The sequence below is a fragment of the Grammomys surdaster genome, unplaced genomic scaffold (genome assembly GCF_004785775.1).
Source record: "Grammomys surdaster isolate TR1022 unplaced genomic scaffold, NIH_TR_1.0 125941, whole genome shotgun sequence".
In the NCBI taxonomy this organism is placed as follows: domain Eukaryota; kingdom Metazoa; phylum Chordata; class Mammalia; order Rodentia; family Muridae; genus Grammomys; species Grammomys surdaster.
The window spans coordinates 3,195,840-3,208,292 of record NW_021620763.1 but is presented as its reverse complement, the minus strand read 5'-3'; the positions used below and the strand labels follow the sequence as shown (position 1 = coordinate 3,208,292).

The following is a 12,453-nucleotide window of genomic DNA, read 5'->3' as shown; positions in this document are numbered from 1 at the left end:
GGGAGGGAGGGAGGGAGGGAGGGAGGGAGGGGAGGGAGGGAGGGAAGAAGGAAGGAAGGAAGGAAGGAAGGAAGGAAGGAAGGAAGGAAGGAAGGAAGGAAGGAAGGAAGGAAGGAAGGAAGGGAAAAAAAATCACAAAATACATTAAGAGGCTGATGACTTCCCCAAAGCCCTGACTTCTATCTGTCTGCAGATTGGTCAGACCTGATAGTGGCTTTCAGATGGGAGAGCAGGCAGTGCTGCAGGAAAGGCATTCTATTTCTTATAGTCTTTGTTTTCTGAAAAGTTCACTCAGATTTTGAGTAGGTAACATATCCATGCTGTCCTTACATATGAATGATGACCTATATAACTTCTAAGTGACCTGGAATACACTCTCTTTCTCACAGGCATACACATGTATGTACTTCAGCTTTCTGGAGCTGAGCACACTAATAATTTTAAGTACAATTATTCTCATCATCTTTTCTTTGGCTGGGTTTGGCATGGTGCTTTGGGAAGAAGCTTAAGACTACTACCTATGCCCCTGAGTCTTTCATATGTAAGGCTGCCATTGTGCAATGGGAATGACTGCACATGCCACGTTTAGACACTTCTAAATGATCTTAGGAAAGATGAGAAATTGGCTTTCTGACATCTGAAACTATGTATAATACTGTTTGTGTTCCTCAGCACACATTTCCTTCCTCAGTGTGTCCTTAGAGCCTGTCAATGTTTTGCAGTTCTGTCTTCTAATTACTTCCCATTGAAAGCTCCATCTTTCCCTGTGTACTTCCACTTTGACTTTCTTTTTAGTGGTAATGTTTTCTTCTGCCCTGGTACTCAGCACATCTTTCTGTATGACCAGTTTATATTCTTATTCTACAAAAGTTTGGGGTATAGAGGATCCATGTTTTTCTTAAAGTGATATTTGGACAGGACTTTGATTTTATTTTTATTGTTCCATGGGGGCCCTTCCCTTCTTTTGTTCTGATAAATCTCTAAAAATTCTGTACTTACTTACTCTTTTTGGATGAATTTTTCATCATCACTTTCTCCCTTTTTTAGGACGGGGAAGATTCTTAAACTCATCATGAAGTCTACACTGGCATTAATGGCTTCGTATGCCTTAGTCTTATGAATGCTGGGATTTCAGGTCTACACAACCATACTGACTCATCTGTTGTCCTGACTCAAGTACTCACAAGAAAGTTTAGACATGAAAGACTGATAATGTCAGTGTGATTTCTAGCCTTTGCTTTTCCCTGGCCAACTGAGACTGGAAACCTAGAGCTGCCTGCAACAGAGACATCTGTCACTCCTTCCCTCACTGAAGACGGCAGACAAACGAAACTTCCTATGGGACTGTTGCAAGCATGCTTTCCTAGCTTCTTGGCACACTGCTTCCTTCTAGTCCAAAAGTACCACCAGCTGCCACCTGGCCTCGCTGTGAACTTACCTCCACAGATTTTAAGTGTGTGTGTGTGTGGTAAACACAGATCTGTTCCTACCACATAAGGTATCGTCTTATAAAATGACACTTTTACTTTTTGCAGTTGATACAGACAAACTGCTAAAGATTTTAAGTTTACATTTATATTTTATACCCTTGTAATTAAAACATTTGTTTCTGGTGTGAACTAAAAAAAAAAAAAAGAAACAGTCATGTCCATGTTAAAGGTACTACAAGCATGATTAACTAGTTAAAATACCATAATTATAGACTGTTAGAATATTTTGGTTCAGAACTAAACTATCTTAAAGTATATTTACCCCTCTTACTTTCAGATTTGACTCTGAAATAAGCATTTCTTACTTCTTTTGAGCTGAGAGCTGTGTTTTGCATTCACAGTAGTTATTTGTATTTAAATAGTCAAGTTCTGATACTCTGGTATAGCCTAGTAGTAGAGCCAACAGTCAGTAACTGCAAGACCTTGGGCTAAGATCCACTTCACCAAAAAGAAAATGAAAAAGCAAACTTTCCTTTCAAAAATAAAACCCACAAAAACCTTTAAGACTGTCTTAAAATATCCAGTAGAATTAATCACATACTCTGTAAATAGTATTTCTCTCTTCTTTTGCAGTTATTAAACGTTAAAAAAATTTTTTTTGTCTTAGCATGCTGGCTACGGAATTCATAATCATGATTAAAAATGGGAATAGAATTAAAGAAAAATCGTGATTATAACTTCTCAGTAAATACTTTAAATATGCTCTAAGTAGAAAGAAATTTAAAAACCAAAATAGCTGAAAGAGAAACATAAGCAATAAAAATCAAATCCCTGAAAACCTGTGATGCCTTTTGGCAAACTTGTACGTCCTTTATACCAAACAGAGAGAGGACAGAGACGAACCTTATTATAGTAAGTCAGGTCACCAGTCAAGTAGCTGAGGTGCACAAATTCCATGTGCAGGGTGCCAAATTCAGCCAGGATGCTGCTGCCTGCAGACGCCCAGCCCCAGTTTCGACCTACTCCACTGAGTAACAGGGGGATAAAAAGAAACAGGATTAGGGAAAGAGAAACACGAGCATCTTAAATAGATCTTAGAAATTATTACATCTAATATAATAGTTTATCTTAATTTTTGTTTATTAAAAAATTTAAATCAATAATACAGTCAGGTTTTAAAAATCGAGACAAAATAAAAATTAAGCATCAAATATATTTTATCTATTCTCACCCCTTTACATCACTTAGCTCTAGAATCACTTTTTACTAGCTTCTTACACATGTAGAACTTTTATAAATACACAGCAATACATCTATTTGTTTGTTTGTTTGTTTGTTTTCTGCCTCGTATAGGCAATGAGTAAGTAAAATGTACTAGGCGCTCTGACCAGGCACTGTACTCTGGTAATGTGCCTTATTAGTCTTTCCGTATCAGCTCACAATAGCAGCTTTCTCATTGGTTTTAATAGCTGGGGAGAATTCTGTGTAATAAATGATTCTCTTATATACTTGCTTATTACTCTGATTAAGAAAACACTAAAATCTACATCTGGACATATAGCACTAATTTTTACAGCGCCTTCATTATAGAATACTATTTTCTCATTGAAATTATCAGAAGCAAATACCACTATCAATTTTTTCTTTTATAGCTAAATAGAGAATCAAAAACGGAATGTGGATATAGTAATATGTAAGACAGACATTTATTTTCACAAACAGTAAGAACTTGCTATGCTGCAGGACAGAAATCAATAAACATGACATAATATTCCTGCTCTTGTAACAAATAAGACCACTGAAATGGTAAAAACTACTACAAAGAAAATCAAGTTGAGAAATAGAATACTGAATAGTAAGGACAGAAAGTGCAACAGTAGAAAGGCCCTTTCGAGATTATCATCAGACAAAGTGTTTCTGAGTCCTGATCACAGAGGAGTCTCTGATGAATAGACCTCCAAGGAGAAAATTCCCCATAAAGGAAGCAGCAAATGCAATGGCCTTGAGGAGAGTGAAGGTGACAGACTGTAGCTAGAGTCTAGAAAGTCAACGCTACAGGATGCCATTAGAGAGCTAGCTATTCACCACTCCACACAAGGATGCTGTAAGACCATGGTAAATTTTCAGAATTTTTATTTTAGTGTGATATGAAACAAAAAAAAATAAGAATGGCAGCATATATTTTAGACATAAAGCATAACAGAGATCAGCTAGATTTCAGCTAACTAATGATTTTGTTATCCTCTATAAACAAAACCCAGGCAAGTCCAACAGTTTATAGTTTATCATGAAAAAAGTTACCAGCTAAAAGCAACAAAGGAAAACATCATTCAAAGTATATGCAAATAACTTTCAAAAGACCAAATTCTAAGCAAGTTTTTATGTTATTTCATAGACACCATTCTAAAATATAAAATTTGACTCATATATATTCTAACTTAAAAGAAAACTACAAAGAATAAAACTACTAAAGACTAAACCCAATTTAAAAGATTAGCTGCTTCAAACTAACACCATCATAATTTTTCCTACAAATGTTATTCTTTTCAACTGATCAAAGGGAGACATTAAAATGCTTTCATATATATATGTATATACATACATATATATGTGAAGAATATGCAATGAATACTAATAAACAAAACAATTAAAAACAACATGATGTCTCTCTTTGCTAAGCTCAACATCAGCAACAAGACATAGAAATGTTTGGCAAACTTTTGATGATTAAATAGTAATCAATTTAAGGGTCCTATAATTATTTTGAATTGTTTGATAATGGATCACCTACAATTTGTATTTTCCTCAAAGTCCAAACAAAATCTTTAATCTATTATGTATTTAAAGAACAAAGCTTCTAGTGACTTGCAATTTTAAGAGCAAACAACTGATGTTCATATTTATCCCATCAAAACCCAAGAAATTAAATAAATGAAAGCACTCACACAATGTACAAGTTTAAACTTAGAAACATGGTCAATAGGAATAAGCATATTCCTATTATAGAGCTCCAAATTTCACTCAGATGTATTACATTATGAAAATACAAGGTCTGAAAAAAATTAAGCAAAAATTTTAAAATAGAAATATACTTCATTTAAGCAGAATTTGCTCCAAAACAACTATACATACAATATTTTTCAAACTCAGACAAGAATGAAGAGAGAATATTAATAATTTCAAATGTGGATTAAATGTTTCCTTAACTTCCTTAAAAATAGTATTATTTTGGCAATAGTTTTAAGCAGAAGTATTCTACAACACATTAATTAAAATTTTTAAATTGAGGCTGGAGAGATGGCTCAGCAGGAGCCAGGTTTGGTTCTCACCACTCGCATGGCAGCTCACAACTACCTGAAATTTCAGTTCTGGGTGATTCAATACCTTCTGGCCTTGTGGACAGCAGGTACACATGTGGTACACATGTAGAAACACAGATAAAACACTTTTACACATAAAATAAAAATAATTTTAAATTATTAAATTATTTTAAAAGTAAAGAAGTAAACATTTTTGAATTTAAATGAAAGTAAACACATCAATGAGGCCACTGAAAGAAAAGCCACACTAAAACAGCCGAGCACCAAACAAGGCAAACATAACAAAATGACTGGAAGGACACACACCTTTCCACAACACCTCTGTGTGCTACTGTTACCAATTCTCCAAGACACATGCTAGCAGACTGTTCTTAACATCAGGACTCATGTCTTGACTGCCTGCAAGAAACACATCGTACTAGCAAAGACACAAGCAGCCTTAAGGTGAAAGAAAGGAAAGGATAGTCTAAGGCGAGGAAACTAGAACATACACAGATATGGCTTTACTAAACAAATAGACAAGACAGATGCACTAGTTGCTTTTTGTCAAGTTGGCACAAACCTAGGCATCTGAGAAGAGGGACTATTACAGAGAAAATGCCTCCACAAGACTGGCCTATTGGCAAGTTTGGGGAGCATTTTTCTTGATTAATAATTGATATGGGAGGACCCAGCTCACTGTTGGTGACCTCCCTGGACAGGAGGTCCTGAGTTGTAAAAGAAAACAGGCTGAGAAAACCATGAGGAGTAAGCCAATAAGCAGCACTTCTCCATGGCCTCTTCACCAGTTCCTGCATCCTGAGTTTTTGCCTTGAGTTCCTGCCCTGACTTCCTATAGTGGTTGATTACAACTATAAACTATTTCAAAATTCACTCTTTCTTCTCCAAGTTGCTTGGTTATTGATATGTTGTCACAGTAAAGACCCTAACTAAAACAGAAAGTGGTACCAGGTTTGTGGGGTACTGCTGACAGACCTGACCACGCTTTAATGAGATTGTGGGAAGATTTTGGAATACTGGGCTATTGTGTTCAAAGCTTAATGAACCAACAAGGGAACTCAGGTGATAATGCTGAAAGCAGAGCACGATGGAGGCCTGACTTGTGATGTTTTTGAGAGAAGAGTGTATCAGGTTATTAATGTATTGCTTTTTATTAATAAGTAGTGGTTCTAGTCAGTGGGAGCTGAAGAATCAGCTCTGATTAAGAAGAGACAGCATAACTGAGGCAAAATATGGGAAGTATCCTCAGGGTCTGCACACAGAGTCTGTGATATGGAAGGTGGCTAAGACTGTACCTCATGCTAACCAAAATGGGTTTTATTCTAGGAATAAAAGGATACTTCCTCATATGTAAATCAATAAAACCAAGCTATTATAGTCTTAAGGATATTAACAACACGATCACCTCAATGCAGAAAAGGCATTTAACAAATCCAATAATAAAGGCTATGTACAAAAGAACCAACAAACAATGTTACAATCAAACAAAGAAAGTGTTTCCACTAAATTAGGAGTGAGACAAGGATATCTACTTTCTCCCCTCCTGTGTGTGACAGCTTGGTTAGAGAAATTCGAGATACAAACAGGAACAAAAGAAGTCAAGTCATCCATCTGCAAACAAGATGATCCTATACACAAGAGAGCTAATGACTCCACTACACAACTCTTAGAATGGACAAACATATTCAGCAAAATAGCTGAATACAAAGTTAACATATAAAAATCAGTAGTTCTCTAATACATGTAACATGAAAAGAAAATCAGGAGAACACAAATCAATCATTTTTTTTAAGAAAGAGAAGAAAAAAACTAGGATAAGCCTAACAGAAAGTAAGTAAATGTTCCAATGATAATTTTACAACACTGTAGAAACTGGAAATACTACAAAATGAAAAAACCTCCCATGCTCGTGGGACAGTAAAATTGACATTGCAAAAATAGCTATATCACCAAAAATGACCTTATTTAATATAATCATCATCAAAATTCCAGTAACCTTTTTTACAGAACTAGAAATTCACATGAAGGCACAGAAGACTGCAAACATCCAAACCAACCCTGAGCAAAATGGACAATACCGAGGGTATTTTGAATTTTGAGTTACCCTACAAAAAAACAGTATCCTGCAGGTACAAAGCAGACACAAATTAATGGACTAGACAAGAAGACCCAAAACTAAACCCATACAATTACGAACTATATTTTTTTACAAAGATGCCAATAATATACACAGTAATATACTCTGAGGGAAAATAACCTCTTCAACATATAGTGCTGGGAAAATGGACATATACATGTAGAAGAATGAAAATTCTCATTCTGAACAAAAATAAATTAAAAATGAATAAAAGACCTTATACTGTACAACCAGAAATTCTAGAACCTGGTGCTAAGGAGAGAAAACATTTCAAGATACAGGTACTGTCAAGGACTTTCTGAAGAAGACTGCAGCAACTCAGAAAATAACACCAAAAATTGACAAATGAGATTGTATCAAAGCAAAAGCTTTTGTACAGCACCAGAGACATCAACTCAAGAGATAAACTCCAGAGAATATTTACTACCTATGCGCATCTTGCCAAGGATTAGTATCTACACTGTAAACAGACTCAAAGCCTAAATGCTCCAAACCCAAATAACCTAGCACTTGTGTATAATTTACATACAAAGATGTAAGCAATGGGGTGGGGAGTGTTTAACTGGAAAAACATAAGTATATCAAGTCAGCACCTACAAGAAGTGCCTATTCCTCCTACAGTCATTCTACATCCTTCCCTTACCACTCTCTGTCATTAGAGATTGTTTATATTCTACAACTCTGAATGACCGTCATCATATTGTATATATTCTTTAGTGACTGGCTCTTTTACTCAACATGCCTTTGAGTGTAAAAGTAACTTTTATTTTGCTGCTGTAATTATCATCTCTGAGGCTTACTGCCTCCATCTCGTAACCTAGGCCTAGTCCTGGAAGCTTCTGGCCTCTGTACAATCTTATCTAGTCCTAGAATGTTTTCAGCCTCTGAGACTTGCTGTTGAATAAGCTCATCCATTCCTATTTTCTGAATCCTGGCTGGCTGATTCAACTCAGCTGTTCTGGCTCAAACTCCTCTCCAAGCTGACTGACTCAATCTGCACCCCCACCCCACCCACAACGCTCCCCCACCCCTCCCTGGCAATCTTTTCTGATCCCCTGGCTCCTCATTCTCTGGCTCACTCTGTCTTCACCTATGCCTAGCTTGTGCTCTCTTCAACCCATCTCTGTAAAATTCTCTCAGTAAAATTGCCTCCTTTTTTCTCTGCACTGCTCTCTTTTAAGTTGCCTCTCTTTTTTCTCTGATCTCCTGAGAGTTGGGCATATGCTAGTCTGTCTAATCTTTCTCTGATTTGTCACTTTGTCTGCCACTCAATTAGACATCACTCTCAAACATGGGTGCTTCCTTCTACAAACTAACTTTCCCTTCACTGTTTGGGATAAACGGTACGTACAAAGGGCTGAGCCACACAACTAAAAACAGGTGTTTTGTTTTTTGTTTTGTTTTTCCCCAGTAAATAACACGATCTTGGGATTCACAGTGTGATCAAATATCTTGCAACATTTGAGATTTACTGCTGTGAGTTAGTTCTCGATTCTTTGTTTTGCTAAACAGTGTTTTATTGTACAAACACAACAATGATTTGGCTTGCTGATCAACATTTGATTAGATCATAGTTTTACAAATTTATTATTAAAATGATTATAAACAAACTTTGTATGAACAGTTACTTTCTCTTGGATGTATTTTTGGTTGTAAGCCTAGCCTTTAACAGCTGAGTCATCTCTCCAGTCCTGGATGTATAAATATAAACCAAAGGAATGTTTCAAGGCATATAATTCTATTTTAATTTTATAAGGACAACCAAATTTTTCTTAGTGAAGATATTACATCAAGGTCCACCAACATAAGTCTACTCTTTAGTGGTTTGTTTTCTTTTTCTGTCAAGTTAATTTTTATCATTGTTATGCAGTATCTTTTAATATTTCAGTACTGTCTCTATTAACTTATCCTAACTATGATGCCCTAGGGATGATAACATATATCGTTAATTTATACAGTACACACTACCACATAGCACTTCACATATAATGTGAGAACACTGCCATGTATAGTCCACGATTTCTGAGAATTCAATTCATGAGGCTTTTAACTTTTGGACAGTATAAAAGAGTATGAATTCAGTACAAATCTTATTTCATTTTTGAGTTTTGACCTTTTCCTGTACTAAGGATATGTGGTCACATACCCTCTAGAGATTCAGGGAGTGGCAGCAAGTTACAGTTCTCAATCAGCTACACAGTCACAAGGGTAAACAATACATACTATATTATGCTGGTCAGCTCTGCAGTTAAATAGGCTCTTTTCAGTTTATGATAGTTCACTGAGGTGTCATATCGCTATACACTTAGAAGCACCTGTACTTCACACCTGCACACCACAGTATGTGCTGCTGTAAACATGCTTTCCTCTACATGTTTTATACATTCTACAAATTACTGTTTCTGCTTTTTTCTTGAGAAAAATAAAACTTAGGAAATACTTTTAAAAATAGCAATTAAAGGAACAGAAAAACACCCCTTTTATAGTTACTCAATATATTTTCACTGTTTTTCAGTTCTTTGTATAGATCTGTCTTTTCTATTGATATCACTAAATTTTTCTTACTGTTTCTAGGGAGAAGGGACTGCTAGAAACAAGTTCTCTAAGCTTTTGAATTGCCTGTAACTGTCTTAATTTCATGGAGCAGGGTTGGGAAAGGAAGAAAATGGAAGAGAGACAAGGCACTTTTTAAAAACTGATTTTTCTGACAAATTATGTCTCTTGCCAAGTTTCATGAAATACTAGAATCTGTGAACTTATCAAGTATGGTAAGGTTTTAGATATTATTTCTTTGACTCAGTGTCTTTGCATCTGTTCCCACTATCTGACTCCCACCCCCTTGGTCCTCACGTGTGCTGAACTGTCTGATAATGTCCAAGAGACCACTAGGTAGGTTCTTCCTCATACCTGTGCCTTTTAGTTTTCATTTTCTGTGATTTTATTTGAGCAATTTCAGTGCTTTACTTTCAAGCTCGCAGATCTTCAGGATGTGGGAAGAACTGTTAAGCTTGTCAAGTAAATCTGCTCCACATGTATTTAGCTTTAGGAGCTCCATTTTGGTCCTTTTTAAGTCACTCTTCTCATTGCTGACACTTCCCTTTAAATACTTCAGCATGCTTACAGAACCTGCTCCAAGGCCTTGGAGGTCATCTCTATTACTATTTCTCTGCCTGCTTCTCTCCTGACAGATTTCACTTCTGATTATGTAACATTCTCCTGTTTCATACCATGTCTAGTAATTTTCAGTTGGATTCTAGGTAATAAGACACTTGGTGGGGCTGGAGAGATGGCTCAGCAGTTAACAGCACTGGCTACACTTCCAGGGGTCCTGAGTTCAATTCCCAACAACCACATGGTGACTCACAGCCATCTGTAATGGGATCCGATACCCTCTTCTGGTATACGTAAAATAAATAAATAAATATTTTCTAAAAGACATTCTGTTGTTAATAATTAAATTTCATCTTCACCCTTTAAGACATGTTTACTGTCCTTGTGATGGCTAGGAATACCTTTGTGATGATGCAGTTCTTCAGTTAGAAACTGGCTGTGACTTACAGTTTGTGCCTTCTCTGTGGCAGACTGAGCTTTTCCTCCCGAGTAACTCTTCCAGCAATTACCTTCAAATCCAAACTTGTTTCTTACCTTAACTAGTTACCCATTACCTTTTAAATAATTGCATTTCAAGTTATCTTTAAATTAGGCAGTTGTATGATATATATAATTATAATTTTGCCTATAATCCATTATTTTTTCATTCCTCATTCCTATTATATTTGTTACTACTTCCAGAAAAATGCTAAACATAAACAGTGCCTTGTTCTTGATTGTAATGAGGTGTTTCTAACTTGTTAAATTGTTGGTTTAAGAGATACACTGATCAATGACACAGAAATAAGTCTAAACACAGAAACTCGATTTTTTTTTTAAATAAAGCCAGAAATACAAGGTGGAAAATAACATCTTCAACAGATAGTGCTAGTCAAACTAAACGGCTGCATGTAGAAGAACACAAACAGATCCACACTTACCGTTCTGCATAAACCTCAACTTCAAATGGATCACAGACCAGACCTCTTCAATAAAAGGCCAGATACATTCAATCTCATAGAATAGAAAGTGGGGAATAGTCTTGAACTCATTGTCACAGGGAAAAAACTTCTGAACAGAACACCAATGCCCCAGGTACTAAAATTAACAATTAATAAATGTAATCTCATAAAAACTGAAAAGCTTCTATACAGCAAAGGACACTACCATTCAAACAAAGTGGCAGCCCACAAATGGGAAAAGATTTTTACCAACTACACAACCAATAAAGGACTAATATCCAAAATATATAAAGAACTCAAAAATACTAGACACCAAAAAAAAAAAAAAACCTAATTTAAAAACTTAGGTACAGATCTAAACAGAGAATTCTCAAAAGAGAAATTTCAAATGACTGACAAGCACTTGAATAAAATGTTCAACATCCTTAGTCTTCAGGGAAATGCAAATCAAAACTATACTGAGATTTTATCTTACAACCATCAGAATGGGCAAAATCAATAAAACAGCAGCTCTTGCTGGCGAAGAAGTAAAGGGAACACTCATCCACTGGTGGTGGGAATGTAAACTTGTACTTACAATATGGAAATCAGTGTGGTGGTTCCTCAAGAAGATGGTAATTGATCTACCTCAAGACCCAGAAATAACCATTCTTGAGCATATACTCAAAAGATACTTCATTCAACTACAGAGACACTTCCTCAGCCAAGTTCATTACTGTTCTCTTCATAATAGCCAGAATTTGGAAACAACCTATATGATCCTCAATGGATCAATAGATAAATAAAATGTGGTATGCTTATACTATGGAACATTACTCAACTAGTTAAAAAAAAAAAGTGAAATCATGAAATTCACAGGTAAATGCAACTAGAAAAAAAAAATCATCCTGAGTGAGGTAACTCAGACTCAGAATTGCAGACAAATGTGTATGCAATTGCTTATATGTGGATATTAGCATTTGAGTCAAAAATAAAAATGTTAAAAACCCATATAACCACAGAGGTTAGGTAGAGAATAAGGGACTAGCAAGGAGGGATTGATCTTTCTAGGAAGGGCAAATAGTTATGTATGGATATGGGGGCACTGAAAGAGAGTCTCAAACAGAGAGGAGGAGAAGAGGGGAGAGAGGGAGGGAGGGAATAAGGGGAGGGACAGCTAAAACTAATGGCTATCTGAGGGGTCAAAGAGAAATCTAATACAGTAGAGCCTTCCTAAAATATATACACATAGAAAGGTAATCTAAATGAAATCACTAAATAACAGGGAAGACAAAACCCCAACTGGACATCTCATCACCAAATAAGCTTCCAGTACCGGGAAAGGATTACATCCCATCTAAAGAGTTCTTGACCTAAGGGGTTACCCTTAAACAACCCAGGCTATTGATAAGATGGCTCTCCACAACCTGAAAGAAAGGCCCTATTCCATTGCTGAAGATAACAGCTGCACAATTCTTTAAACATGGAGAAGGCAAGCTGGTGCCTATCTAGAGCCTTCATCCCTGTGAACTAGT

General features: G+C 36.1%; 1 protein-coding gene across 1 annotated transcript in view; it reads right to left on the bottom strand.

The window, feature by feature from the left end:
* The window catches only part of Man1a2 (mannosidase alpha class 1A member 2), a 132,018-nt gene that overhangs the window by 55,341 nt on the left and 64,224 nt on the right, over positions 1 to 12,453 (bottom strand). Inside the window, exon 7 of the mRNA XM_028752999.1 lies at positions 2,334 to 2,457. Coding sequence (XP_028608832.1) covers positions 2,334 to 2,457 — 124 coding nt within the window. The remainder of the gene's footprint in view (positions 1 to 2,333; positions 2,458 to 12,453) is intronic.